Source organism: Oryzias melastigma, linkage group LG9 (genome assembly GCF_002922805.2).
Source record: "Oryzias melastigma strain HK-1 linkage group LG9, ASM292280v2, whole genome shotgun sequence".
NCBI classification, from domain to species: domain Eukaryota; kingdom Metazoa; phylum Chordata; class Actinopteri; order Beloniformes; family Adrianichthyidae; genus Oryzias; species Oryzias melastigma.
The window spans coordinates 8,822,492-8,850,064 of NC_050520.1; the positions used below are offsets into that span (position 1 = coordinate 8,822,492).

General features: G+C 37.3%; 3 protein-coding genes across 5 annotated transcripts in view; all 3 read left to right on the plus strand.

The window, feature by feature from the left end:
• Positions 1 to 750: 750 nt before the first annotated feature.
• ubox5 (U-box domain containing 5) lies at positions 751 to 9,952 on the plus strand. 2 transcript variants are annotated; one of them, XM_036213650.1, is made up of 8 exons: positions 751 to 912; positions 2,618 to 2,683; positions 3,233 to 3,334; positions 4,611 to 5,335; positions 5,435 to 5,994; positions 7,117 to 7,287; positions 8,832 to 8,893; positions 9,496 to 9,712. In XM_036213650.1, the coding sequence occupies exons 2-8, from the start codon at positions 2,630 to 2,632 to the stop codon at positions 9,568 to 9,570; spliced, it is 1,749 nt and encodes a 582-aa protein (XP_036069543.1). In that variant the 5' UTR covers positions 751 to 912; positions 2,618 to 2,629; the 3' UTR covers positions 9,571 to 9,712. The 2 variants fall into 2 exon arrangements, with proteins under 2 accessions (XP_036069543.1, XP_024132028.1); XM_024276260.2 differs by lacking the exon at positions 8,832 to 8,893 and having other exon boundaries at positions 753 to 912; positions 9,496 to 9,952.
• Positions 9,953 to 13,075: 3,123 nt separating this feature from the next.
• avp (arginine vasopressin) lies at positions 13,076 to 14,759 on the plus strand. Its single transcript, XM_024274649.1, has 3 exons — positions 13,076 to 13,255; positions 13,982 to 14,186; positions 14,273 to 14,759. The coding sequence occupies exons 1-3, from the start codon at positions 13,091 to 13,093 to the stop codon at positions 14,407 to 14,409; spliced, it is 507 nt and encodes a 168-aa protein (XP_024130417.1). The 5' UTR covers positions 13,076 to 13,090; the 3' UTR covers positions 14,410 to 14,759.
• Positions 14,760 to 24,888: 10,129 nt separating this feature from the next.
• slc35d2 (solute carrier family 35 member D2) overlaps positions 24,889 to 27,573 on the plus strand; it is a 7,187-nt gene continuing 4,502 nt past the window's right edge. For both annotated transcript variants that reach the window (XM_024275408.2, XM_024275409.2), the window contains exons 1-7: positions 24,889 to 25,432; positions 25,669 to 25,702; positions 25,784 to 25,870; positions 25,943 to 26,010; positions 26,105 to 26,176; positions 26,311 to 26,379; positions 26,467 to 26,569. In XM_024275408.2, the coding sequence (XP_024131176.1) occupies positions 25,305 to 25,432; positions 25,669 to 25,702; positions 25,784 to 25,870; positions 25,943 to 26,010; positions 26,105 to 26,176; positions 26,311 to 26,379; positions 26,467 to 26,569 (561 nt within the window). In that variant the 5' untranslated portion in view covers positions 24,889 to 25,304. The remainder of the gene's footprint in view (positions 25,433 to 25,668; positions 25,703 to 25,783; positions 25,871 to 25,942; positions 26,011 to 26,104; positions 26,177 to 26,310; positions 26,380 to 26,466; positions 26,570 to 27,573) is intronic.

A 27,573-nucleotide genomic window follows, 5' to 3' on the forward strand; every position in this document is an offset into this window, starting at 1 on the left:
TCTGTGAAGGGAACAGGACTCTGGAATTCACTTCCTGCTGATTTGAAATCTATGACCAGCTTCAGTCTTTTTAAAAAACAGACAAAGTCCTGGCTGTACCAGCAGCAGCGTTGCACACATGTTTGAGTGAGGTTTGCTTAGGTGTATGTATGCATATATGTATATGTGTGTGTACGTATATATTTATCTTTTTAACAAGTCTCTGTTTTTAGGCAATTTTGTCATTTTGTAACCAGTCACTTCATTTTATGCCTTATCACGATTATTTTATTGTATAAAAAGCCCATCAGGGGACAAATGCTGCAAATTAGCTCCTGCTACAAGCATGATGATATGGGCATGGGACTGCTGCTTAGCTGTATGTCTATGTTTTTATATCCGTACTAAATAAATAAATAGAAATACAAACATAAAACATTTTTGATCCAAATGGAAAGCAAAAACTGTGTTATTTTATTCACACATGTATGCAATGTTCTACTGTACTTCTATTTCTTTTTACTCAGTCAAACACACATTTAAACCAAAAATATTACACTTTTTTAGCATTCTGTTTGTCTCCAGTTTGCAGTGTTACTGAATTTACTGAAATTGATTCCATGTCCAAATTTCAGTCCAGAAAATCCTTATCAAATTTAAATGTTTTTTCAACTGATTGATTGATTGCTAATTATTTTTAAAAAATACAATAAAACAGCTAAAAACAAATTTGTTAATCGCTTTTACGCCCCTTGCAGCATTTTCCAATCGACAATCATGAAAGACACTTGTCCCTCCTCAGCCACCGTAGATATACCGGCTATTTGTTGATAGCTAGTTTTCCATCTCAATAAATAGAACCAAAAACAGTCAAAACAGTAGACAGTCTGTGTAAATATGTAACATGTTTCTTGTTCACTAGAACCCGCAAAGGTAATGTTATAAATATGAGCATTTTACCGTGACTTTGCGCGAACACAGACAGGCTAGTTATGGTTAGCATGTAGCTTTAGCATTAGCAGCACTGCAGCAGCCACATTTTACAAATAAATGCATCATGTTTTGTTACAGTATTCAGCTTAACTGTCGCTTGTTTAACACTATTGCAAAAATATTAGCTGAGAGCCAAAGAAACCCAGTCAATTTATAGTTTGTTGTATGTTAGTTATCTTTAAACTTTCATAAAAGATGTTGGTAATATTTGTTAGCTTATGTCTCATGTTTTTTATGTTTTCTGATTTGTGATGCCATATATTTGAATACTCGGGAAAGGAACTAAATATGATTAATTATCTATATTTTCTTAAACTAGTTTGGTTGATGTGCTGAAGGTGGGACTGTACCAACTTATGATCAACTTTGAACCCTTTCCTGAATTCTGTGGGGATAAGTTAACTGACAAATTAGGCTAGAGAGGAATTTCTGTGGAGCAGAACGTTTGAGAAGAGGTTGAAGCAGGTGGAGAAACATCTAGAGAGTTGGAGATTTGCTCTGGAACAGAGACGGCTGAAGGTCAGCAGAGGGAGACTGTTGAAGAAGGCGAAGGGTTAACATTCAAGAGCAACAGATAGTAAGGAAATAGATGAAAAGTTGTGTGCAATAGGAAGGTTTCATGTGTGACAAAAAAGTTTCAGCAAGGATAACAAGTGTGCAATGTGCTAGTAAGGTTAAAACATGTTGGTGTGAGTGAGGAAGGTTAGATGAAGCCGGACAATCTGGTGTTGCAAAAAAAGAGGGACCTGCTGAAAGAAAAAGGCTGTTATTCTAAGATGGATTGTTTTACTGAAATGTTAGACATTTAATTGACTAATAATGGTTTAAAAATATCCTATAATGTTTATTTTTTCATGCCCCATATATGCTTTGTAGATAGTGATGCAAACAAGAAAAACTGATCACCAAATCTTAAAAGACCCACTCTGATGAAAATCCAATTTTTGTTGTTTTTAACCTGCTCTTGTAGCCTTTTTTCTTATGATTAAGGGCAAATCTAAGGAAAACTGAATTTAAAATAGTATTTCTGATTATTTCTTTAGTCAAATTGTTGTGAATCAGGAGTAGACAAAATAAATGTTGGAAAAAGCTTGTAGCAGTGACATAGAAGCTACTACAGCAAGCCACAACCTCCCTGTTTCATTTAATTCTGATACATCCACTTTTTGACAAATAGATCCATGAGTTGGAATCCCTCACACAACAGTCTCACCCACAACTCAAAAGGGAATTTATAAGCAGCTCTGCAGAAGCTATGTCCCTTAAAATGAGGCAGGTTTTTTTTTTTATTTTGGATAAAAACAGCATCATCTTTATTAAAAACCACTGGAAACGATTTTAAAATAGATAAAAAAAGATCAGAGTGGGACTTTTTTATTGTAAAAGCTGCACATTTTTGTCGTCCTTCATCATTTATTTTGTTAATTTGAATTTTTCCATTTCATGTGGGACAAATACAACTTTTGAACATAAGCTTTGACACTGATACAGTACCACATAAATTAAACAAGACTGTAATATTCTCCTCATAAGGTTGTTTGCCTGTATTCACTGAATGCGTCACATTTCCTTGACCTATGAGACCATTATATGAGACATGAATGCTCATATTGTACAGCACTGAAATTGGTTTGTCTCTCTGCAGGCTAGATGAAAAATGGTTGTAAATCTCTGTTTGCCACAGTTTCATACAACAGTTCACTGCAACAAGGTATGACTTGTTTTTTTTTTTTTTAGACCTTCCATATATCTACAGCACCCTGAGGCTATTTTTGTTCTTTGCTTTTGGAATATAATATTAATTGTGTGTTGCAACATCTTCCGTGCTGCAGTTCACAGAGTGGGAGATAAAAATCAAGCACGATATTAAAAATTTTCACTTGACTTTTATGTACTTTCATCCTGTATCTCGGATGAAACTATAAGGGAAGAATCCACAGATTTTGGTGTAAGTTCAGAGAAGGCTAGACATGAAATGATCCTGCAGGAAGGTGGTGGACATGGAGAGGAAAATAAAGTGTTGTGTGGGAGACTGCATCACAAATGTCCTTGTTTTTTTTTTTTTTTTTACATTGTGCAATACCAGCCTTCATTCTCAAAAGAAACATGTACAGACCTTTATTTAGATCCCTCCACACACTTATAATGTCTCTTTTTCTTTTACTGTCCAGAGACTGCAAACACAGAAATGTGTGCATGAACACTGAACCCAAATGGTCTCTTTTGTTCGTCAAAAATAAAGTATTTTATGTCGTTGCAGTTATGTGCAGACGGCTATGATGTCACAAACCTTGTATCAGCTGACCCTGCTCTTAGAAGGCGGGGCTTCAAGCTTGAATACTTTCTACGCCCCCCGTTACAGGTAACACAATGACGCACTAATTAAAAAAAAAATACAGATTTGTAAAGTTTTGAGAGCTGTTTGTACAAATATATCCACTTCTTGTAATAAAAAGTTATTTTTGCTGCATTGCACCCTGTTTAGAAGTACTTTTATTCTCTCTTTTGTCTGACACTTGACATATAATTACCATGCATGTTAAATTTCTATTGGATGCCAAACAGTATTTTAAAGGAAAAGCAATTTAATAGAAAAATAGCTTCTATTTAATTTCTTTGAAAACAGAATTATTTCAGCTGAAACATTTTTAGATTTAATTCATTCCGTCAAGCTAAATAGGTTGTTCATTCTGCTTTCAAACCATCATATCATTAGTTTTAAAACAAGAATTGTGTTGTTTTTTTTTTTGTTTGTTTGTTTTTATCCTTTTTAAATGAAATAATAATTACCGGTTCAATAAGTGCACTTTTGCTTATTCTTGCAAACATGTTTTTATTTGTAAAAAAAACTTTTTTGCTAAATACATCCACTGGGTTTGGTTAACAAAAAAACTGCATTCTAAACATTTACTCATCTTAAATAACACTAAGTACTTGTGATTTCCCACTTATTTACTAGAATATTCTTGTTACAGTGACTTCATAGAGTGTTTATCTTCTTATATTACTTTTATACAAATTCAGGTTGTATAAATAAGTTGAAAATTAATCAAATGATTGGTTTTGTCTGAACAGAACCTGAGTATGTTATCATGAATTCTGCTCCACTTAAATTTACTAATTATTATAATCATTTTTTCTAAAACAATTTCTTCCAAAGTTTTTATAACTTTTCAGGCAAAGCAGGAGAAATATCTCAGCTCCAGATGTATTATACTAAAATTTTGGAAAATTACTTTAAACACTTCAGTGCAGGATAACTAAATGTTCTCTAAGATATTAAGAGAACATTTGCCGATATGTTCCCTAAGGAGATATTTAGAAACATATTGTTACTTTTTCAATAAATCAGTTAATATTCTCAACATTTGGACAGCCTCCAATGATGATATCAGGGATTTTAGTGTACTAAATATGTCAGAAATAAATAATATTTAGAAGAAAAACAGTGTTTTCAAATGCTGAAGCCGTCATCTCATTCATTTATAAGCTGCGTGGTTGTAAATTATCTCTTTAAAAAGCTCGAACTATTTTCCACCTAAAATTAAACATCAACTGTTGGTGTTCATTTTTTAAATAATTATGCTGTTTTTGTCTAAATAATATCTTAAAGCTCCTCTTCCTTTTTTTCCTCTCAGGTGATTTTGAAGTTTGGCTTCCAGGTGGAGCTGAGCAGGGTGGATGTAGAGCTGTGGCCCTGGGGGATGGACCGGGGACAGGCCTGCAAAAAACTTGAGATTAGCACCAGTTCTGACCGGCAGCTTCCCACCGACCACAAACAGGTGGAGAAAAAAGAGGAGAAGAAGACGGAGGTGAAAGAGCAGCACAGACAGAATCGTCAAAGGGGTGGGACCAAGTCAAAGCACAGTATTGGTAATCAGTGGAGTTTCCAGGCCCATCAGTGGGGGGAAGAAGCTCCAGGTGGGTCTCAACAAAACATATGTGTGTCCGGCACAAACTCCTATGAGTCTGATGTGGAGTTTAAGTTGGTCGCTCGTTGTGAACTGAGAGAAGAAACCCACGTCTGTTTCTTCCACTCAAACTTTCGCCCTCGAGCGCCATTTCTTTCCCCTCCTCCTCCGCCGCCTGAGAGCAGTCGGCAGGTGGAGCTGTGGAGTCGGGGTTTTTCTTCGTTGGGAGCTGTGACACAGCTTCGAGTGACCGTGCCTTTTGGTGGTGGAGCCTCGTCCTTGGGGCTGAGGGCTTTGGCCGTGTGGGGTCAGCCTGCGAGCTGCTGCCCCGCAGAGGAAGTGGAGAGGATTCAAAAGATCCATGAATCTGCAGAGAGAGGGCGGCTGTCAAAACCGGAATTCTTTGGGCCTTCTGTTAGAAAAACCACACTGCCACAGGAATCCACTCCAAGGTTGTTACTTCATATTTTTCATGAGCTCAGATTATAGAATTAATAATAAAGTTGAATTTCATTTTATGCATCAACAAGGTTTTGTTTTCGCTTTGACAGTGCCGTCGTCCCTGAAGAATTCCTCGATCCAATAACTCAGGAAGCGATGCTGCTGCCCATGCTGCTCCCCAGTGGCGTGTCAGTGGACAGCACCACACTGGAAGAGTACCGGAAGAGGGAAGCTGGTTGGGGTCGACCTCCAAGCGACCCTTTTACGGGGGTCCCATTCACGTCAACCTCACAACCTCTTCCTAACCCCCAGCTGAAAAGCCGCATTGACCACTTCCTCCTCCAGAAAGGCATGATGAAGAGGGACGGCATGTTAGGACGGCAAAACCAAGAGGACAATCCGCATGCCTCAAGACTTGTGACTTCAAACGAGTGTGGACAAAGTTCTCCTAGTGTTATAGTGAATACTGACTCTTCTGAATCCAGCCCTAACAGAGACACAAACTTAACGTCAGGGCAAAGAGAGCCTTCGTCAAACCCTCAAAGTCACTTTAAATCGGGTTCAAAACGGAAAACTGAACTAGAACTAAATGAAATCTCCAAAGAAGTGTCAACAGATGAGTGGGAACTCCAACCTCAAACAAAACGCCCAAGAAGGGACTCAGCATCTGGTGGGTATGACACATTGTGTAAGATTTTATGCTGAAACTTGAGCCCTCCTTTGTGGCTGTCTGGTTAAAGAGTAATAAAACACTTTCAGTTTTAAAAAGTATTTTTTTTAACTATATGGCACAACAAGCAAAACAAAAAAGTCAGACTTTATTTAACTAATTCACAAACAGGCTACTGGCCATGCCTCCCATCATTTTCCAACAATTCCTCACTTCATTGCAGCTTTGTTGTTTACCAAACTGACAAATGTTTCAACATGTACCACAGAAACTAATTTTCAGCTCAGTAAGCACAATCATAGTTTAAGGTGCACCAGATTTTAACGCTTACTTTCTATTTTTGAGCAAATTTAAAAAATTTTAAGTGTGTCATATTGTCCAAAAATTTTGGTAAGGGTGACTTAGTTCTGATTTAATTTTAGTTTGTTAGATTTACACATTTCTGGCTAAGATGCACCAACAACGATAAAAATAAACCATGTATTGTTTTTTTTATTTTTAAGTCACTTCTGAAATCACACTAACTACTACTATATTTGCTGTATTGAGATGATCCTGTGTTAAGCAAGGTGTCTTTTATTTTGAAAGGAATTTGTGAACTTCTGTCAAAAGTTATGAACAATTTCATATTTTGATTTTGGAAAAAGATAATCTTTGTTATCTTTTATAAATCCCCCAAAAAACAATATATATATATATAATAATAATAACATAAATGCAAATCAATGTCTTAAGTATTTAAACAGACTTTGTGGCTCCTGCTGTCAATCAGAAATGAGCTCAAACAAATTTTTAAGTGTTAAATGTTGCATACTCCTGTTTTAGGGTCTTCCACATGTGGGTGGAGTCGGCCACCAACATCAGCTTCCTTATACATGTAGACATGTTGTCCGAGTAAAAGATTTGTAAATTGCTAGTTTGAATTAGCAAACATTTTCCCCTGTAAAATAAGGAGTGTAGTATGTGTTTTGACCTTCAGCCCTACACCATATAGAAGTGGTGGATGTTTTATTAATTGGCTAGGTCTCCTTGAAATGCTGGCCTTTCCCTTTCAAAGCCCCAGAATTGTATTTGTGCTTTTATTCTGTTGACCTTCCTCTCTATTTTCCTTCCACCTCTCAGACGCCAGCAGCGGCTCTCATGAGCAGCGTTTGGCCGCTAGTTTGGATGAGGCGCTCTCCTCTGCCCTCAAAGGCCGACCATCTTTTACCGCAAATTTAACCCACCAAGGACAGGGGACTTCTGAGCCGGACATGCAGACACGCACACTAAGCTCTCCCAGCACTACAGCAGGTAAGTGTCCACCAGAAAAGATTTCCACCTCATAAGATACACTGACTAAATGATTTGTTGTTAGGTTTGTGTTCATCCTAGTTCTAACCTTAAACCTTTTCGATTTTAGCAGCTATAACTAAAGTCGTTTTTAGTTATAAATTTATACGTTTACATTACCTGGAAGAAATTATGATTTCTCTGTAATTTTTCATAGAATGTGAATGATAAAATAAGCTTTTATTACACTCTTGGTTAGTGGTTGATGGAGCCAGTTATTGTCAAAAATTTATTTTACCTTTTTTAAATCATAATGACAACAGAAACTTCCCAGGTTATCCTGTTAAAAGTTTAGATACTCTGATAACTTTGTTCTAAAAACATGCCCAAAAGCTGATATAAAATACTTTGAATGGCAGCCAAAGGTAACCATCCTCACCTGTGACTCGTTTGTCTGTAATCAATGTGCGATCACTAAAGGTCTTTGGAGTTTTTGGGCTTCCAAAAGACCCGTGCATCCTTCAACCAGTGCTGCTCTTTAAATTCTGGACCCTGAGTCATGGAAAAAGCTAAAGAGCTGTCAAAAGATCTACGGGAAAAGGTAACTGATCTGGTCAAAACAGGAAAGGGATATAAAAAAGATATCCAAGGAACAGAGAATGCCAGTTAGCAGTGTTCAGACGTGGATCAAGAAGTGGAAAGTGAGGAGTTCTGTTGAAACCAAACCACAGTCAGAAAAAATTCTGCCACAATTGCTAGAAACAGCTGTGATCCAGCACTCGCAGAAAAACTGTGGTGTTGATATTTTAAGATGCACAATAAGGAGGCACTTAAAAAAAAAACACTTTGAGAAAAATGGGCTACATGGTCGAGTTGCCAGAAGAAATCCTTTTTTTATGCAAATGCCACAAAATGGCTCGATAGCTCGCCAAACAGCAGAGAGACAGGCCTCCAGACTTCTAGAGCAGGGGTCGGCAACCTTTAGCAGTTTTGTACTGATTAAAACCTAGAAGGAGCCGCATTGTCTCACTTTAGCCTTAAAGAAATTTGGATTTGCATTCATGACCTTTTTTTTTTTTAAATAAATAAGAATTATGTCTATTTTTTGGCACGGACAATAGCAAACATATAAAAGAACCTAGCATCTTTCAAAATGGGATTTTCTAAAAAAAAATTTGCATTTGACAGAAGCTCAAATAATTTATTTTCAAAATAAAAGACCCCCTGTGCCAAACAGGATCATATCAGTGCAGCTCTGGAAAGCTATTAACCATTGTTGTGCAGCATAAGATAATATGTGCTTTTAACTCAAAAGATCAAACTTTTACCAAAGTTTTGCTTTGTATATAAAATCTGAGCATTCTGGAGGTGGCGTTGAGCAAACAAGACGTATTCAGCCTATGATGAAAGTAATACTACTACTGTGAAACACGGAGGCGGACTGCTGATGGTTTGGGGGTGTGTGAGCTACAAACTCAAAGGAAACTTGGTTAGAATTGGTGGCAACATGAATGCAGTTGCAATACATTATCTGCAGATACTGGAGGAAGATTGTCACTCTTCAGGTCGGAGGCTGCCCATGGGACGCACTTGGACATTTCAACAAGTCAACGATCCAAAACACAAGGTCAAGTCCTCCTGTCATTCGAGTTCTGGAGTTCCTGGATCAGTCTCCTGACCTCAGTATTATTGAGCCACTCTGAGGAGATCTCAAACGGGCAGTTCAAGCAAACAGCTCAAGGATTTAAAGGAACGTGGGGTTTTCTGCCTTGAAGAATCCACAACGACCACAAGCTGTTATTGATGCAAAAAGAGACAATACAAGAGCTATGTAAACTTATGAGCACAATTGCATAAGTTATAGGGAATATAAGTTGAAGGGAACGATTAGAAAACTAAAAATTAAGCAAGATTTCCTATCTGTGTCCATAACCTTGAACCTTTTTGACAAAAACCCTTTGCAGTTTCTGATTTAGATGAATGTCACATTTTCCAGCTATGACTGCAGGCGTTCTAGATAATCGTACACATCTGAAGGTCTAGTCAGACGGGGCCACCCTGTTTTCCCATTTACATTCCCGGTGCTGCACAGAGGAGCCGGGGCGTTCAAAAGGCTAATTGTAATAATTACAAATAGATTATCATCTTAAAATTTAATTATCAAACCAATGCATTTTCTAATTTCTGAATTTGTTCTTGTTTTTTTTTTTTCTTTAAATTTCTCACCAGGTGGAAAGGTGTGCTCTTCTTGTTCCTGCTCTGTGTCTGTTTACTCGACGTCGGCGTCTTGCATCTACCGACTGATCTGCAGCCACTTGCTCTGCAGGACCTGCCTCCAGAAGCAGCCAAAACCAGCAAGTTCAACATCCGCCCTTATTCTGTGTCCAACATGCCGAAGCTGCACTCCACGCGGTCACATCGTACGCGTTCATCATTGATGAACAGCTGAAGAAAGTGCTTTTTTGTCTTGTTAAAACTCTTTCATCTACATGGGAAATAAACAACATTTTTTTGCATAAAACTTAGATTTGTTTTGCATTAAATGATACAACATTTTTATGGAATGACAAAATAATCCTGTTTGCTTCTGTTGTCCGCGAGCAACAAGAAAAAGGGACATCTCTGAAAGCACCGACCTTTTCATGTAGAACATACTGAAATACGTGGGTAAATATAAATTCTTCTCTTCCGCTCTCACTTTCTTTCCTAGCTTACTCATTGGAAGTGTGGTTGCAGCCTTGGGTCTGCTGCAGTCTTTTTACACAGGCTGGAATTATAGAAACCGGTGATACACAAAGGGAGGTTGAGGGACTGCAGCATTGTGAAAAAGAAAAAAAAAACGGATAGATTTAAGGTGAAAATAGCATTGAGCCAGAGATGTCGTCATTTTAAGGAAACAAATGGGGTGAGAATCAGCTGACCTCCCGATGTCGTGCTTTTGTCTGGCCCCCACCTCATTTTAAGTCCCTTTCAGCGCTTCAGCGTTCATCATCCAGTCTGTGATTCATTCTGTTCATTTAAGTTCGCATTGAAATCATGAACCCTTCAGAGGGCTTTTTCTGTCCTTGATTCTGTTCAACTTTATTTATAAAAACATCTTTTAAGAAATACACTCTTGTGATTTTGTCATAAATACCTTTTCTGAGCCACAAAGAGTTAAAGTCTGTCTTAAATTTCATCCAAGAAACTCACTAAGGGTTGCAAGTCACAGTTTTACACCTCAAACCAGCTTGTTGTGCATGGAAGGGTTAAAAAGTGAGGAGACAAGAATGTAGTGCTCACTGGGCTTTACAGTCACAAAGTCTGTTGGTTTCCCTGACAGCATTAAGCTTAACCAAGGTCATGATCCTGTATCCGCTCAGTGAGGCTGTAATCACAGGTTCTGCATGTCCAATGGAGAAAGGCTGCAAGAGGCTGATAAAGATAGCGCCTCTAAATAACCAGAAATCAAATGCTAAAGAAACTTTTCCCGTCTTTAATATCACCAGTGTGGGACTGCACGGTGATGTGGCGTTAGCCCTGTTGGCTCACAGCGAGAAGTCCTTTCCGTGTGGAATTTGCATGTTCTTTTCTGCTTTGGGCGATCCTGTTTCCTCCCAAGTTTTAAAAACATGCTTCATAGGTTGATTTGTGACTCTAAATTGCCCTTTTGGGGGGAATATATCTGTGTTGTCGTGCGATGGACTGTTGTACAGCCCAGGGCAGGAGTCTGCTACCTTTAACAGTAAAAGCGCCATTTGGCTCTATTTCTTACTGATCAAATCCAGATCAAAGTCTGATTTTATTCTTTAGGAAAATTTGATACTATTTTCTTTGCATGTATTACATCGTCACGTTTATAATACAATTATTTCTTTTGGTTCATATGACTTCTTTTTAAAATTAACCCATGGAGATCCAGAAATAAAATAATTAACAAAAGCTCTGTAATTTTTACATTTAAAAGAAATATTTTTTATCTAATTTAATTTTTAAGTCGAGTAAACCATCCACCCAAAATTTAAATTTGATGAAAACTAATCGTTCTAAATCTAACGTAATGTTAAATTATCCAGTGTTTCACTTTTTTCAGTGATCAGTCTACTTCGATGAGCCTTCATCCTTTTTTCTACTTGCAATTGCTGTTAACCTGGCTGTAAATTCACTCATTAGCCACTTTATTAGCTCCACCTTGCTAATACCGGGTTAGAACCCCTTTTGCCTTCAGAACTGCTTTAATCTTTGGTGGCAGAGATTCAACAAGATACTGGAAACATTTCTCAGAGAGTTTAGTCCATACCATAGACTGTATAAGCCCATACTGACATGACATGATCAAACAGTTGCTGCAGATTTGTCGGCTGAACATCCATGATCCTGATCTCCTGTTCTACCACATCTTAAAGGTGATCAATTTAATCACCTTTCTTCCCCTTTCTGATGGACAATTTGAACTGCAACATTGTCTGTTGTCTTCATGGCTAAAGGCATTGAATTGCTGCCGTGTGATTGGCTGATTAGAATTTTGAGTTAACGAGGAGTTGGACAGGTGAGACTAATAAGGTGGCCAGTGAGTATATAGTTAATCTTAGGTAGTGTCAAAATTCCCTCCCTAAACACGATTTTCACTACTTTTCTTTCGTTTTTTGCCAATTATGACCTCACTGATTTCACAAAGTCAAAACTGAACAAAAATATGAACATTTCATAACATTTATTTATGACTCCACTGTGTTCTGATGGTGAAAACGTGGACGGTTTATTCAAAAATTACATTTAAACACGTTTTTTTGTTCTACAATACATTGTGGTCTATATTCATTAATCTAGTAAGCATCGATGCACGCTAGTTTTTTGCTATGACTTCTGGGAAATTTCTACTGCACTTGATTTTGTAATTAGTAGATTCGGAGAGCACTAGAAAATGGTGAACACATTATATTGTGCATTATATAGTGGGGAGGGGGGAGGGGGTGGGGGGTTCCACCTCAGCCATAGATTTATAAATGTCGCTAATCTAAATTAAATTAGTAACCTTACTTTTAAAATATTTCATTTTCCTTCAGCCAGAGAGCTCAGGTTGCAAACCTCTGGTTCAGCGTGTACCTCACCCTCTCACTGTACAGACGTTTTATCTCTAGTTTCTGTATGCAAGATAAAGCATCTCAAAAGTGTTAATCTTTCAACGTAAATGACTAAATGAGATCCGGTTTGAATGCCAGGTTGAGCATTAAGGGAATCTTTCACTTCTTGACCTGCTGATGCTCGCTTTAGCTGCTTATTGTTTACTTGTTAATTAGCATCATAGCAGCTAATAAGACAGATCTGACTCAAAGCATGCAGCCGGACGCTAAACCAGAACAATTAACACAAAATATGTTTGTTGGAAATGCTAATATAGTTTTGTGGTTGGGGGTACTTTTTGTGACCCTGGAGTCGTCTGCGCAATTGACAAAAGTCCAAAGTGGCAGAGAAAACCAAGCATGATCATCATGAAATGTTCTTCATCATTTCATTTATTGCAGTAAATATAATTAGTTGTCCTCAAGCTCAGATGAGTTGTTCATGTCTGGTTCAGATCTATTGTGTCATTCAAAATTTGTTTTTAAGAAGGGATTAGTGTGGTGCAGCGTTGAATACAAAAGAGGCATCTTATGCTGCTGCTTCTTTAGATTTGTTAGATTGCGCTCTTCTGATGCAGAGCCACACCTGCCGCGACCTCTCGCGCACACACGGCGTGCACGCGCGCCAGTGGCCTTCTGAGGAGGAGAGCTGGACCAATGGGGCCGTGACGTCAGGAGTAGGTCGTATTGTCAAACCTCGTCCATGTGTTTATAAATGACGAATGAGCGAGCTGTCCGTCAGACGTCCAGACCGACAGCCTGCAGCGATGCATCCCTCCCTGCTCAGCCTGTGCGCCCTGGGATTCCTCGCTCTGTCCTCCGCCTGTTACATCCAGAACTGCCCCCGAGGAGGGAAGCGAGCACTGCCAGAGGCTGGGATCAGACAGGTAACACTCTTTTGGAATTTTGAAATGTCATTTTAATTTAGTTAAACCTTTTGTTTTGCAAAAAGCGAAATTATTAAGTTAGGATAAGCCATATAACTGCTTTTTCATCTGGTTACAACACTGAAATGATGTGTTATATGTAATAAATAAAATTTGATTGATTATGTGTTGGTCAAAATAAGATTTATTTTAATCGAGAAGCATATATAAGCATTTACGAATGAAACCATAACCTTCCATTCATTTTTTCCAATATTTTTTCATTTTTCAGGTTTTCAAGCTTAAAGAAAAGATTTTTACTTTTCATTCTTGTTAATAAAATGTATCAGTTGTTCCTATTACGAAGCACCAAGGCCAGCAGGCAGGATCTTCAATCCTGAAAGAGGATTTTCTTGGAGAGAGAAAAAAAGAAGAATATTATGATGGCACATTTTTTATGGAATTTAATGTGTTAAAAGTTGGTGATTATCCTTTTTATTAAACTAGAGGGTAATATTTAATTGTATAAATAGTTCATTTTTTTTTCTATTCGCCGTTCATCTTTTTTTGTGGGGGACCTTGAAGCATAAATGCATATAAAAAGGGTTTTATGGAAGAAGTAATAGTGTATTATACATATAAAGCATAAATGCTATTATTGATTGTGTGATTTGAATGAAAAAAAAATAAAATCTGTTGAGGATCTTTATACTTTTTGACAAACAAAAATCCCTGTTTCCTCTGCAGTGCATGTCTTGTGGCCCTGGCGAACGGGGCCGCTGCTTCGGCCCCAGCATCTGCTGCGGGGAGGGCCTCGGCTGCCTGCTGGGCTCCCCAGAATCAGCTCAGTGCGTGGAGGAGAACTACCTGCTCACCCCGTGTCAGACAGGAGGGAGGCCCTGTGGATCGGAGGGAGGACGCTGTGCTTCTTCCGGACTCTGCTGTAACTCCGGTACCGTTCTGTGAGCAGCTCGAGAGCCGCTGAAGGCTACATAACTGTGTAGTCTCATGCTCCTTTCTCCTTCTTCTCCTCCTCAGAGGGCTGTGTGGTGGACTCTGACTGCCTCGGGGAGACGGAGGTTATAGACCCATCCCACGGCTCTGCCAGGAGCTCGCCTGCAGAGCTGCTGCTGCGTCTCCTACATGTCGCCAGCAGAGGACAGAACGAATACTGAAACCCGGATCTGCAGCAGACACGACGCCTCCACCTCCTGCCAGCCAAATGAGACATCACTCTTTGCTCCCTGCTTGAACTCTCTTCTATTAGGATACACATATCCAGGGGAAAATGATCTTAGATTTCACGTTTTTTCCCTCTTTAACAAATGTACATACGACTGCACATATTGTAAACAATTCTGAGCTTCTGTTCAAATAGCTGAGAAACTACGGCAAACTGTAAATAAGTCACGGATTGAAATTTAAAAATAGATGCTAATACCTGTAAACCAGCGAGGAAATGGCTTTCATGTAGTAGAACTATGCCAGTAGATTGAAAATACAGAATGTCTCATCACAGCCAAAACGCCTGCTGCCGTTTTTCTTTATCTGTAGCCCCAAACTAACTTTTCTTTTACAGGATGATGAGAATTTATGTGTGTGGGAAATATAATTTGGACGATCTCAGAGATGAGTAATCATCCACAACAATTGTAAATGTCACTCTTTAGGTGGTCTTACTTTCCTTCCAGTAATTTAACATCCTGTGCCCCTGATGATGCTCCTCTCTCACAGCTGTGTATCAACATGTTGAGGTTTGTTAATCAAAGGCCCTGGCATTTCATTGTCATTGTGCTTTGTGTGCGTGCGATGACAGAAAGCTGGGTTTCGTGCCAACGATGAGGGGAAAGGCAGTTTGTCTTTTAAAGTCTGTTTTAACCTGGAGGAAGCATGCAAGGCAACGCCTATTTATTTGACAGTTACATGTTTTGACTGAAGAAGCTTGGATCTTTTGCAGAGGCAGAACCTTAAATCCTTGTTATAAATCTCACTGTTCTTCAGTTTCCAGTGATAAGTCTGAATCTCTTCAGCCCTCTGGCAATGGCAATAAAGAACAGGATTCCCCGCACAGCCAACTAAGACAGTATGTCTAGTACAGGGGTCGGCAACCTTTAACAGTAAAAGCCATTCGGGCTCGTTTTCTACCGATCAAAACCTAGAAGGAGCCGTATCTTTACCTTTTACCTTTAGTAGAGGCCAAATTAGCGAAAAATGTTGCTCGTTACTTAATTACTAACTGAAGTCCAAATTAGCACAAAATTCCTTGGTAAATTAAGTCAGCCAAAAATGTTAGCCTATAGCTAAAAGAAAAGCTAATCTCTAAATTAGCCTAAAAACTCAAGTAGTAAACAAATTAGCCAAAATGTCAGAATATATTGCTAAAATTAGCCAAATTAGCCTTAAAAAAGCTAGATTGTTGCTTAATTACTAGCTGAATTCCAAAATAGCCTAAAATTCCTCAATAAACTAAATTAGTCAAAAATGTTGGCATGTTGCTAAAATAGAAGCTAAATTCAAAATTATCCCCAAAAAACTTGAGTAGATAACAAAATTACCCGAAAGCATCACCATTTTGCTAAAATATTGACTAAACGCCAAATTAGCATAAAATTCCTCAGTAAACTAGTTAGTGAAAAGCATTATCCTGTTGCTAAAATATTAGCTAAACTCTAAATTAGTCTAAAACCCCATTAGACAAAAAAAAAAAAAAAAAAACTAGCAAAAAACGTTATCCTGTTGCTAAAATAGAAGTTAAACTCTAAATTAGCCTCCAATTAAACTCCAGTAGACAACAAACTAGCACACAAAAAAAACCTTAGCATGTTGCTAAAATAGAGCTCTAATTTTTTTGAAAATTACCATTATTATTTTTTTCAGCCGGAGAGCCACCATGGAGAGATAAAAGAGCCACATGTGTCTCTGGAACCGCAGGTTGCAGTCCCCTGTTCTAGTATAATACCACGACATTTTTGGGAATCAAGTTCTGCTCAATGTTAACCACATAAGTACAGCCATATAGCCTTTCATCCACTTCAATGGACATATAATCTGCTACAATATTCTTCTCATCCTCAATAGATCAATAATCGATCCATAAAAGTAGAGGTTGATCTAACACACAATGTTAAAGTCCGCTACCCTGATGTTAGCATATAATGGGATTTCCAATAGGACGGCTAATGCTAACGCTCGGTCGACCTAAACATACATTTCGGACTAAATGAACATCTTTCTAAACTCACAGGCATGAATTTTCAAAGTGACCATTTGTGGTCTAAAGCAGTTTTTTGCTCATACTTTCTTCTTCTGAAATAAGGTGTGAAGCTATAGTGCGATCGCCACCTTGTGGCCAAACTGAATCACCCTCCAGGAGAGGCAGAACAATTGTTGGAACTTCTCCATGTGAGAATCCATGAAACACTGTATGCTAGTAACAAATTTATAATTTCACTAATACATTTTACAGTATGTGAACCACATAAGATTAATATGAAAATCTTCTAAACATTTATAGATTATTAATGTATTTCTAAACAAATGTGGAAACTCAAAATTGAATCTAATTGAATTGAGTGGGTCAAAATAACTGAAATAATAAGAAATGATTTTTCTAGAGCTCCAAAGCAAATCCTTCTACATAATCTTAACAAATCCACGAGTCAAAGTGCTGCAAAACTTGAATGAGTTTATCTTAACAAGTGTAAATCAGTGAACTCTTGCTACTTGAGCACAAAAATAAAACTCAAACTTTTGAATCAATCACAAACCACGACATCTTTTTCTATGTAATCCTCTCTTGCAAGTCTGCTACCTGAAGAACTCTCTTGACGCGCGCTTGTTTTCCCAGAGATTATACTTTGTACTTGCACGATGTTTGGAATTGCACAACACGCCTGAGGTCACAGCGGGTCTGACATAAAGGAGCAACTGTCAACGATGCTGCCAAACGACTGGCTCTTTGAATCACAGACCAGCGGCTGCTCAACAGTCTTTCTTTTTTTTTCTTTTTTTTTTTTTTTACAGAGCAAGTTAAAACTCGTCAATAAATAAGCATTTATTAAAAAAGAATTTCCAAAGCAACAATTCTCCAGCAAAGGATTGCTGCAAAAAATTGTGATCTAACCACTTTTCTATAAGCATCAGTACCAATGCCTTCCTTGTGGTACTGATGCTGTTTTTAAAACAAGTAAATTGGGCTTTATTGTACTTTTGGAGGGAAATTTCAAGATTCTTTTAACCATATAAATAAAAGAATTTAGAGATAGAATAAAGCATTTTCTTTGTAGAAAAGTAAACAAAAGCCTGAAAGGTAAATATTTTGTTTGTACAACTTTAATAGCAGGAAAGAAGTCACAAATGTTTGAGTTTTAAAAATTATCCAATTAATCTACTTTTAAGATTCATCCTGTAAAATGTGAAATAATGAAAAATGTGAAACATTTTCAGATTCTTTTGCTAATTTGTCCAAAGCTCTCCTTGTGAAACTGTGAGAAATCTGCATTCATTTAAGCGAAGACTGTTAGAATTTAATGACAGGTTTTCTTTTGTGGCTGCAGGTGTGGCAGCTTTAACGCTTTTTATTAGTGTCAAGCAATATTTTGCTTTAAAGATGCGGTATTGAAAGGGGCATTAACTTGTCAAAACCTGTCTTGGTGATTCACACAGCAACCGAACACTAATCCATCTTCCTTTTCTATATAGAAACGAAAGTATTACCCCTCATTGCCCTCAGAAATCCCAATTATCTGTTTGGTAGCTTTATAAAGCCTTCAGCATCTTGCATTTACCGCCAAACCGGATGATTTAATTTCACACCAATTCTGCAGCAAGGGGTGAGTGTATTGGCGAGTTCATACCTGCAGAGGCGTGTCAGTATTTAAGCAGCAAGCGGTGAATTTCTCCCAACAGAAGCGCTGCCATCATGGAGACGAAAGGTGTGTTTCTGTCCTTCTGCCTGTGCGTGCTGCTCATCACCTGCACTGATGGTAAGATCTGCACTCAAAGAGCCTTTTAAAACATCAACATGCATTCTTATTTTTAAAAGAAAATCAAATCTGGGGCGAATCATTTTAAATGTTGAGATAGCTTGATTTACAAACTATTTGTAAAAAAAAAAAATTGTAAAAAAAATCCTTAACATTTCTAACCTGTCTAAACAGCCCTTTGGTTTGCTGAACCTAAATAAACCTAGTTTGTGAAATTTCTAGAGCTCCACTGATAAACATAAGAAATGCAGTCCTTTTGGATCAAATATTGTACTGGTAATAACCTTGTTTTTATTGTTTTCAGCTGCCCGTCAAAATTGCTGCGTCGGCACATTTCCATTAAAAAGGGGGTGGATGAAGAGCGTCTGTAAAATAGATTTTCAGCACAGCGGCGGTTCTTGTGACATCAATGCAGGAATGTAAGTGATGGAACATTTGAGCCCATTTCTGCTGTCCCATTACAGCGCATTAGTACCTGTGCTGTCTGACGTCAAGCTCCTGTTAGTGACTTGCACGTTTTAGTTTGTGTGGAACAAGAATCATTAACATGTTTTTGCTCTGTTCACAGACTGCATTTGAAGGACCAGAAGATTCCTATTTGTATTGACTTCAACAAGGCAAAAATGCTTCAGAAGTTCAAAAATGAGAAAAGGCCCAGGCTGTGGAAAAATTGTTAGATCCGATGGAATAAAGAAATGTTTGTCACACGGTTTCAAGAATGTTTCTTAAACAGAGTGGAGAAAAGTACACGCTTTGTGAGCATGGAGGAGATCTGCAGAGTTCTCCCTGTGAAGAAGGATGTTCACATTTTATAGAGCCATACAAACAACTTTAATCAGGAACGTAAGATAGGAACGTAAGGGCCATATCTCACATGGACAAGATGTTCTAATATGTATACATCATGAGAGAATCCCCTGTCAAGAAACAAACAAATCTTGTGACTTCTAACTGTGTGCAACAGTCGCTCACTAAATGTCATGGATGAAAACTAAAGAGGAAATGTATAATTTCTATCACACACGTTAAAATACAACTGATCTTAGAGTTGGAGGAAATATCTGCCTTGATTTCCCTTTTATACTGTTCCCTGCTTGTTCTGTCTTGTATAGTTTGTGTACTTTTTTCATTTTTATTATTCAATATGAACTGTATTTTAACTCTGAGAATAGAAAAGTAGAGGCAATGTTTTAATAATCGTATTTTTTTCATGTGTTTATTTGTAATGTTTTTTTTGTTTGTTTTTTACAAATGAAATAACAACAATGTGGATAAATATGTTTAAACTGATTTAAATAAAAGATTGAAAGAATCCTTGCATGTTAGAGCTGCTGACATACATAATCCTCTTATTGTATTTTCTGTATTTGGAGTTTGGTTTATTTGTCTGATGTTAATTATCCATTTACAATATTCACATCTAGATTCATACTATAAGAATCAACTGTTTTCTAAGTGATAAAATTAATTAAAATGAATCTTTTTCACAAACGTCACTAATAGTTTTTGGTTGCATATTTTCCATTAAAGAGCATTAATTTACTTTAAGTGTGTCTTAATTATACCGGTATTTCATTATTATTATTTTTGTCATGAAAACACAGATTAGTCAATCAACAATGTTTAACACATTTGTAACACTGGGCAAAAAATGTCACCAAGAGATAATCAATATGACTGTACAAAATCAGAAATAAATGGTCAATTTAGTAAATAAAAACTTTTATATCTAAAAAAGAAAGGTTTTATTTTTACTTCCAAGACACTTCTGCTTTAAAAGTGGATCATATGGAACGAGTTCCTTAAGAGGAACCAAATTCCAAATAGGAGAATTTTTCAATCAGTATCAACATGTTAGGTTATTTTTTCCTTTAGATATCAGTTTGAGCCATATGGACGAACTTTTGATTCACTTTCTGTTCTTTGGCTTTGAGGAAATGAAAACGAAACAATAAAAGTTTGAGACATAACGGATCCTATATGCTATTTCCCTAAATTCCTACTTTTTTTTAAGCGTACTTTAATACTAGTACGATGTTTGGATCATTAAAAAAAAAAAAAAATTGCCCTGAAGAACAAATTTGTATTTTAATTTTAGTAATAAATTAAATTAAAATGTACATAGAAAATATTATATATATATTATATATATATATATATATATATATATATATATTTATGTCAGTAATGATCTAAACATCTGAAAAACAGAAAGGGTTGGAGCCCTGAGGCACCTCGCTTGACAAATAATTTAACATTCAACTCATCACACTTTTTAAAATGTACATACAAGTTTATTCACACACTGGCATAGATAATTGATAGTTATATGTGAAATTTCAAATGTCAAACACATTTCTGGAAATTGCAGCATTAGCAGTTACACTTAGAGTCATTGAAACTAATGAATGGAAAGATGTTCTTGACTGTGGGAGTCTGTTTCAGCCAAAGAAGGCTTGTCCAAACACGGTTTCTCACAGTATCCTAAAGGTATAGACGTTTTGCTGGGATCGCGTTCCTCTTTCTCTGCAGAAGCTGATGGGTAAAATTAAAAAATACATCAAATAAATAATTAAAAAAAAACATAATAAAAGTAACAATTGAGTTGACAACATCCCACACCGGTGCAGAGGTAGAGTGGTCGACCTCTGGTCAGACGATCACAGGTTTGGTTCCAAACGTGTCCAAACGTGTCAAAGTGACCTTGGGTAAGACATTGAACCCCACATTGCTCCTGGTGGAGTGTTTGGCAGCAGAATGTGTGTGCAAAGGTGAATGGAACTATCAGTGCAAAGTGTTTTGGACCTTAAAAAAAACTATAATAACGCTATATAAGTATGTGCCATTAACATGTTTTAGCACGAAAAAGTTCCACGCGTTGATCAACCTTCAGGCACCAATCTGAGAACAGTTAAGCTGTCACAATGGTTTATCTCATTTTACCTGAAGGTAAAAGAATAATAATTCTCCACAAGGGATCCGTTTAAGTTTCCTCCATAAAAATCAGTGAAAAAAAGACTGTTGGAAAGCGTTTAATCGAAACTTCTCGCTCCGAGACCTGATGCTACAGCACCATCTTGTGCAGGCAATGAGAGCAGAAAGTGAAAAAAATGTCTGTTTATGGCAATAAAGTGAATCCAAACATCTCCCACGGCAGATTCCTCTGGAGTGAACGAGTACATTCACTACATGTTGAAGGAGAATTGATCATCTTTACGAGCTTGTTGTGAAATAAGTAGATCACAGAGAATCACTCTGATGAAATAAGTATTTTTGGTGTTTTAACATGTTCTTCTGCGGTTTTTCTGAGGATAGAAGACATATTGAGAAAAATGAGCTCAAAATTGCATTTCTTAGCAATTGTTATGAATCAGGAGCAGAGGAAAAATTCTGTTGGAAAAAGAGCTTATTTGCTTTGCAGGCCCCGCTCTGCTCCATTCCGATGCATCTACTTACAGACAAACAGATCCATAAACGTCTTTGTTTGTCTCGTCTGAGCTGGCATCTGGCTCAAAATTGCTCCAATATTTCTAGCCATTTTTGTTGCACCGGTAATATTAAGCTGGGGGTGGGAGGAGCTGTAAGCTAGCGTGTAAACAGAGAGCTCTCAGCAACAGGAAGGGGAAGAGAGGAATTTCTAATGAACTACTGTCGCTCTGCAGAAACTATGTACTAGAAAACTTTTTTCTTTCGCTTTTTTTGCCAAAATCTGCATAATTCTAATGCAAAGGCCGTTAGGAATCTTTATTTTTGTTTATACATAATTGCAGTAAATGAGAATCAATGGCATCAGAAAAAGCCATAAAAGTAACGCTCAAACTCTTGTTGGTTTAAAGAGGGAATTAATCCCTCTAACTCCTAATTCCTGGTGCCAGCACACGTTTTTTTTTTGCTCTTTATTTAACAATGTTTACTTTGGAATGGTTGAGACAGATCACAATTTGAAACTGGGTGGGTGTCAGCTGCATTACACAGTAATTTGATTAAGAAAACATTGTCTAATCCATGCATAAAGCTCTGTTCATTTCTGCTCTAATTGTAAAAAACAAACAGAAAGCAAAAATTCTCAGACTTGTGGAGTCTCACCTCAACAGCATGTCACACTCCGTTGCCACACTTCATACCCTTTGTTGTGTAAAACTGTCATTAATAATTCTATCTTCTTGCCAAACAGCTACATCGTAGCAATGAGGCAGAACAGAATTTTGTTCCAGAATGAACTAAACCAGACAGATGTTTGCAGTTCACAGATTATGTCAAAAAAAAATATCGAAAGTATTAAACTTTCCTTTTCATTTACCCATTTCTTAACCTGTTTTATCCCTTACAGCAGGAGGGCCGCATTCAACTCGTCAGATCTCAAGTGGGACCAGACCAGTAACATAATAGCAAGATAACCTATTGTGGACTTGTTATCTGTAGATTTGTATGTTTTGTTTTTTTTCTGAGTTGGAAAAATGCCTCAACCAACAAAGCAGCCAAATCACTTACTATTACACATTCATTCACAGAGGCCAAAGGATTTCAAATAAAATACCTTTTACTTTAAAAAAAAAAAAGAAAGAAATTTATTCAATTTTATACAGACTGAATATTTTATGTCTGACATTGAAGCAATCCCAACATTAAACTCAAGAGGGGGCTATCTCTTGGATCTCTTGTCATGTCGGTCTTTCTTTTCCTTTTTTCCCCCTAGTGGTGGAATTGTGCATTGCGGCCATTTCTGTGAAGAACCAAAACTCGCCACAGGAATTGGCTAGAAACGTGTTTTTTTTTAACATTCTTATAGTTTTTTTCTCTTTATGACTGGTCCAGATTAAACCATTTGTTGGGCAGATACGGCCCCTGGGCCGTAGGTTTGACAACGCTGCCTTTCAAGGTCATGGAGCTGCCAGAGCCTACTATTGGACAAAGGCGGGTACATCCAGGATAGGCCGCCAGTCTGTCACAGGGCATCATGATTCCTTTCTAAAAGTAACTTCAGTGCCCTTGTTATCATTCAAGTTACCTCCACTAGCTGAACAATGACAGAACTAAAGCTAGTCAGCTTGTTCCTCTCCCAATCAGGTCAAATAAGATTTGTACATAAAGTGTTTCTCTTTTTTTCAATTAGCACTTACTATTGTGCTTCAACTATGATGTTGATGGAAATAGATATATAAAATATAAAACAGTAAAAAATCTAGCTTCTGCTTCTCTGACTGAGGAGTTTGAAGCCTAAAGGCTACTCAAAGCATGTTATTATATATCAGGCGTTTGATGAAAAAAATATTTGTTTTCAGTACATGCTCCAGATAAAAATAGAACAGATGAGTCATACAATAAAGTTTGTGTGCTGGAGAAGAATAGAGAAGATCAGAAAGAGCGGTATTGTGTTTTTGTAGATCTAGAGAAAGTCTATGACAGGATACAGAGGATGAGCTGCGGTTTGTCTTAGAAAGTCGGGAGTGGCAGAGAAATGTGTTGGAGTTGTTCAAGACGTGTAGGAGAGCTGTAAATCATGGTGATATGTACAGTGGGTGTGACTGAGAAGATCAAGGTGGAGATAGAACTACGACAAGAATCAGTTTAATCTCTTTCTTGTTTGCTGTGGTGATAGATGAGGTTAGATGGAATCTCTGAATCGTGATGTTTGCAGATGACATTGTGATCTATATTGGGAGCGGGTGGAAGAACATCTAGAGAGGTGGAGGTTTGCTTTGGAAATGAAAATGAAGGCCAGACAGATTTTCAACGAGATGAAATGTGAGGTTATGGGGAGCAGAGGAGAAGAAGGTGGAGGACTAAGGGTCAGGAGACCAGTTCATGAACATAACCAAGGAGGGTGAGTGGGTGGACAGTGTAATTGAGTAGGATACCAAGGTAGGTCTGAAGATATGTTTACACCGCCAATGTGCGTGCAAGTGGCCGCTTTCATTAAAAAGTCTTTGTAAATGGACCTATGCAGCCGACAAAAGACATGTGACCATACAGTGTGGTATTATGTTCTGTTTTTATTATTTTGATGTGGAAAAGCAACAGTAGGCTGAACTATATGAAACTAAAATGTGAATATATTTGACATTAGATCTTGTTTACTTGTACACATCTTTCTATTTACACTTCTTTCATTAAATACAAGAAATCTGTAAAATTTCACCTGCACTGTTCATTATTCTCACTGTTGAGTCACAATGGATGAATTTTTGGCCAAAACTGTCCTGGATCAATTTCAGGTCAGTGAATCAGATTGCAATATCGATAATAAATTGTATTGTCTGATATGAATGGAATCAATGTTAAAATGAACACTTCTTCAATAAGTTGTTTTAGTCTAAGTCAGGGGTCTATTGTCAGTAAGCACAACTAGAATTAAAGCTATGTTGTTATAATCCACCATTAATTAGCTCTGATTTAGTTTTTGTTGTTTATATTTATGAATTTGTGCTGGAAATGCACCAGAAACAGTAAGATAAACTTTTTTTTTTTTTGGTGTAGGATGTCTTTTATTTTGAAAGGAAGTCATGCAAAGATCTGTCAAAAGTTATAAACTATTTCATATTTAAAAAAACTATTTTCTCTTTTTGGTTATGTTTTATTTATGCCAAGCAAAACACAATAGTTTATTTAAATCATGTCAGTAGCAAAAGCATAAACATTATTTTTCTAAAGCGTGAAGACTTTGTCGAGAAATTGACCCAAAGTGTTGAAGGTTGCAGACCCCCGGTCTAAGTCATTGTTTGGTAGTTGTTGTTTTGCAAAGAAAGCATGAGATTTTCTTTGAACATCCTGATAACATAAAATGACTGTACTAAAAGTATTCTTCAGCAAAATGTTGTTTAACAGAGGAAGGAGCATCCAAAATAGTGAAAAATGAAAAGTAGAACTGCTGACCTTTCAAAATAATAGTCTTTTTTTTTTTTTTTTTTTCTTGCTTATTATACGAATTAACTTGACTCCCCCTCTCAATTACACAACAGCTGAAGGACCGCCCACCTGTGCCTCTCCTTCCCTGTTGTCAGGCTCTGGCTTTTCAGGAAATAGGAGAGTTTCGAGCCGCTGCAGACGGTTATAACCGGCTATAACTCCACGTCACGTTTCTGAGCATGTCTGCAGAGGAGCGGAGGGACGCGGCCGACCACTCCGCGCTGCTCAAGTTCCTGTCGGCCGTCTTCTACGCCGGCAGCTCGTTCCTCATCACCGTGGTGAACAAAACTGTGCTGACGAGCTTCAGGTTGGTGTCATGCTGTCACTGAGCTGTGTGGAGCCGCCTCCACTCTTACGTGCTTACAGTCAGAAGTTATCCAAAAAATTACACTGTTTAAAGTTTTAATATTTATTCATTTTAATTATTTTTCACATTATTTTATGTTAGATTAATTATTTTAATATAAGGTGTTATATGTTTGTAGACTACTCTTGGAATACTCAATATATTTCGAATTTTGTCACCAAAAATAAATACTGCAGGTTTCCCTCCTACCTATGTCTGGGAATCGGACAGGTAAGTTCCTCCAGGTGTGGATTCATGTGCCAGCCTCCTTTTTTTTGCTCAAAAGAAAACAACTTTTTATTGTTGTTTAAGATGATCACCACAGTCGTTGTCCTCTATGTTGCCAAAATGAACAAAATGGTGCAGTTTCCAGACTTGGACAGAAGCATTGTCATCAAAGTAAGTGGTTTCATTTGTTGATTTGATTCATTTCATTCGTGAAAACACTTTTTAATGGCATTTGTTGGGCAGATTTTCCCTCTCCCCCTGCTGTATGTTGGAAACCATGTAACAGGACTGGGAAGCACCAAAAAACTCAGGTTAAAATGTGACTTATTTAAAGTAAACCTTCATGCTCAGGTTGAAGTTTCACAAGGGTCACCTATCTGCCTTCCCTAAACTCATCTTTTACAGTTTGCCCATGTTTACTGTATTAAGGAAGTTCACTATTCTGATGACAATGATGTTGGAAGCATACATGCTGAGGTAAAACATATTTTTTGCCCATTATTTGGCAATTTGACCTTAAGATAAGGATAGAGATGTGCAGAAAGAAAGATAAAAGAATAGCATCTGTATTTAATGACTCTTATTTGTCCTTTTTTATATCCTATTTTTAGAAAAACATTTCCAAGGCGCATTGTTTGCAGTGTTATGGCAATAATGTTTGGTGCCCTGGTGGCAGCAAGGTAAATGCCAGTACGAGTAGTTGAATTTTAACAAAAATGATGATTATGTTGAACAAGAAGGATAAAAACCTTTTTTTCTTCTGGCAGCTCTGACTTGGCCTTCGATGTGGGGGGATACACTTTTATCCTACTCAATGATGCCTTCACCGCAGCAAACGGAGTGTACACCAAGAAGAAGCTTGGCGATCAGGTAACTTTTTGTTAAGAAAAAAAGCTAATTTTCATTTATAAGGGAGGTAACAACTCATTGTAACGTTTTAATTCATATCACAATGTGTGGTTGACAATAGTTGATAGTGATTCATTTTAAATTATCTTATCTGATCCGATTCATTCAACAAAAATTGATCCAAGACATCTTTAGCCAAAAATTCAACCAGTGTGACTCAAAGATAAATACCTGGTACTGATCAGGTAAAGTTGTCCAGATTCCTTATATTTCTTGCAAGATAATTAAATTAAATAAAAAAATTTAACATTATTAGAACATTCTACCACACTGTATGATTTACGCAAAATTGTTTTCACACATTGAACTGTCATGATGGATTTATCATTTTTTGCTTCTATCACATGGGTGTTGTCTGCTGTGATGATACTTGGTTATTTAGTAAAATAAACCTACCGCGCCTCAATCCAAATGGTGTTTTCAAATATTGATTATCAATTGATCTCCTTTTGAAACATTTTTTATGTAGTTCAATTTGATTTGATTAACAACTTGCCTCAAAGATCGAAAATTGTTTTTTTCTGGTCACTATCTGGTGCGCACTTGATAGTATCAAGATAACATCTGGTGAGCACCGGATAGTATTTCTATGCTATCTTGTGAGCACCAGATACTATCTGGAAATTATTTGGTGGGCACCAGATTGTAACCGGTGCACACCAGATAGCAACCAGATTATCTTTTTTTCTGGTTGCTATCTTGTGCGTACCAGATAATATCTGGTGAGCACCAGATACTATGTGGGTACTATCTGGTGCCCACCAGATAGTAACTAGTATGCACCAAATAGCAACCGATTTTTTTTCTATAATACTATTTTTTTTATTGCTATCTGGTGCGCACCAGATAACCAGATAGCAACCCATTTTTTTTCTACTTATTTTTTTTTTGCTATGATACTATGTGGGTATATCTGGTGCCCACCATATAGTATCTGGTGGGCACCATATAGTATGTGGTGCGCA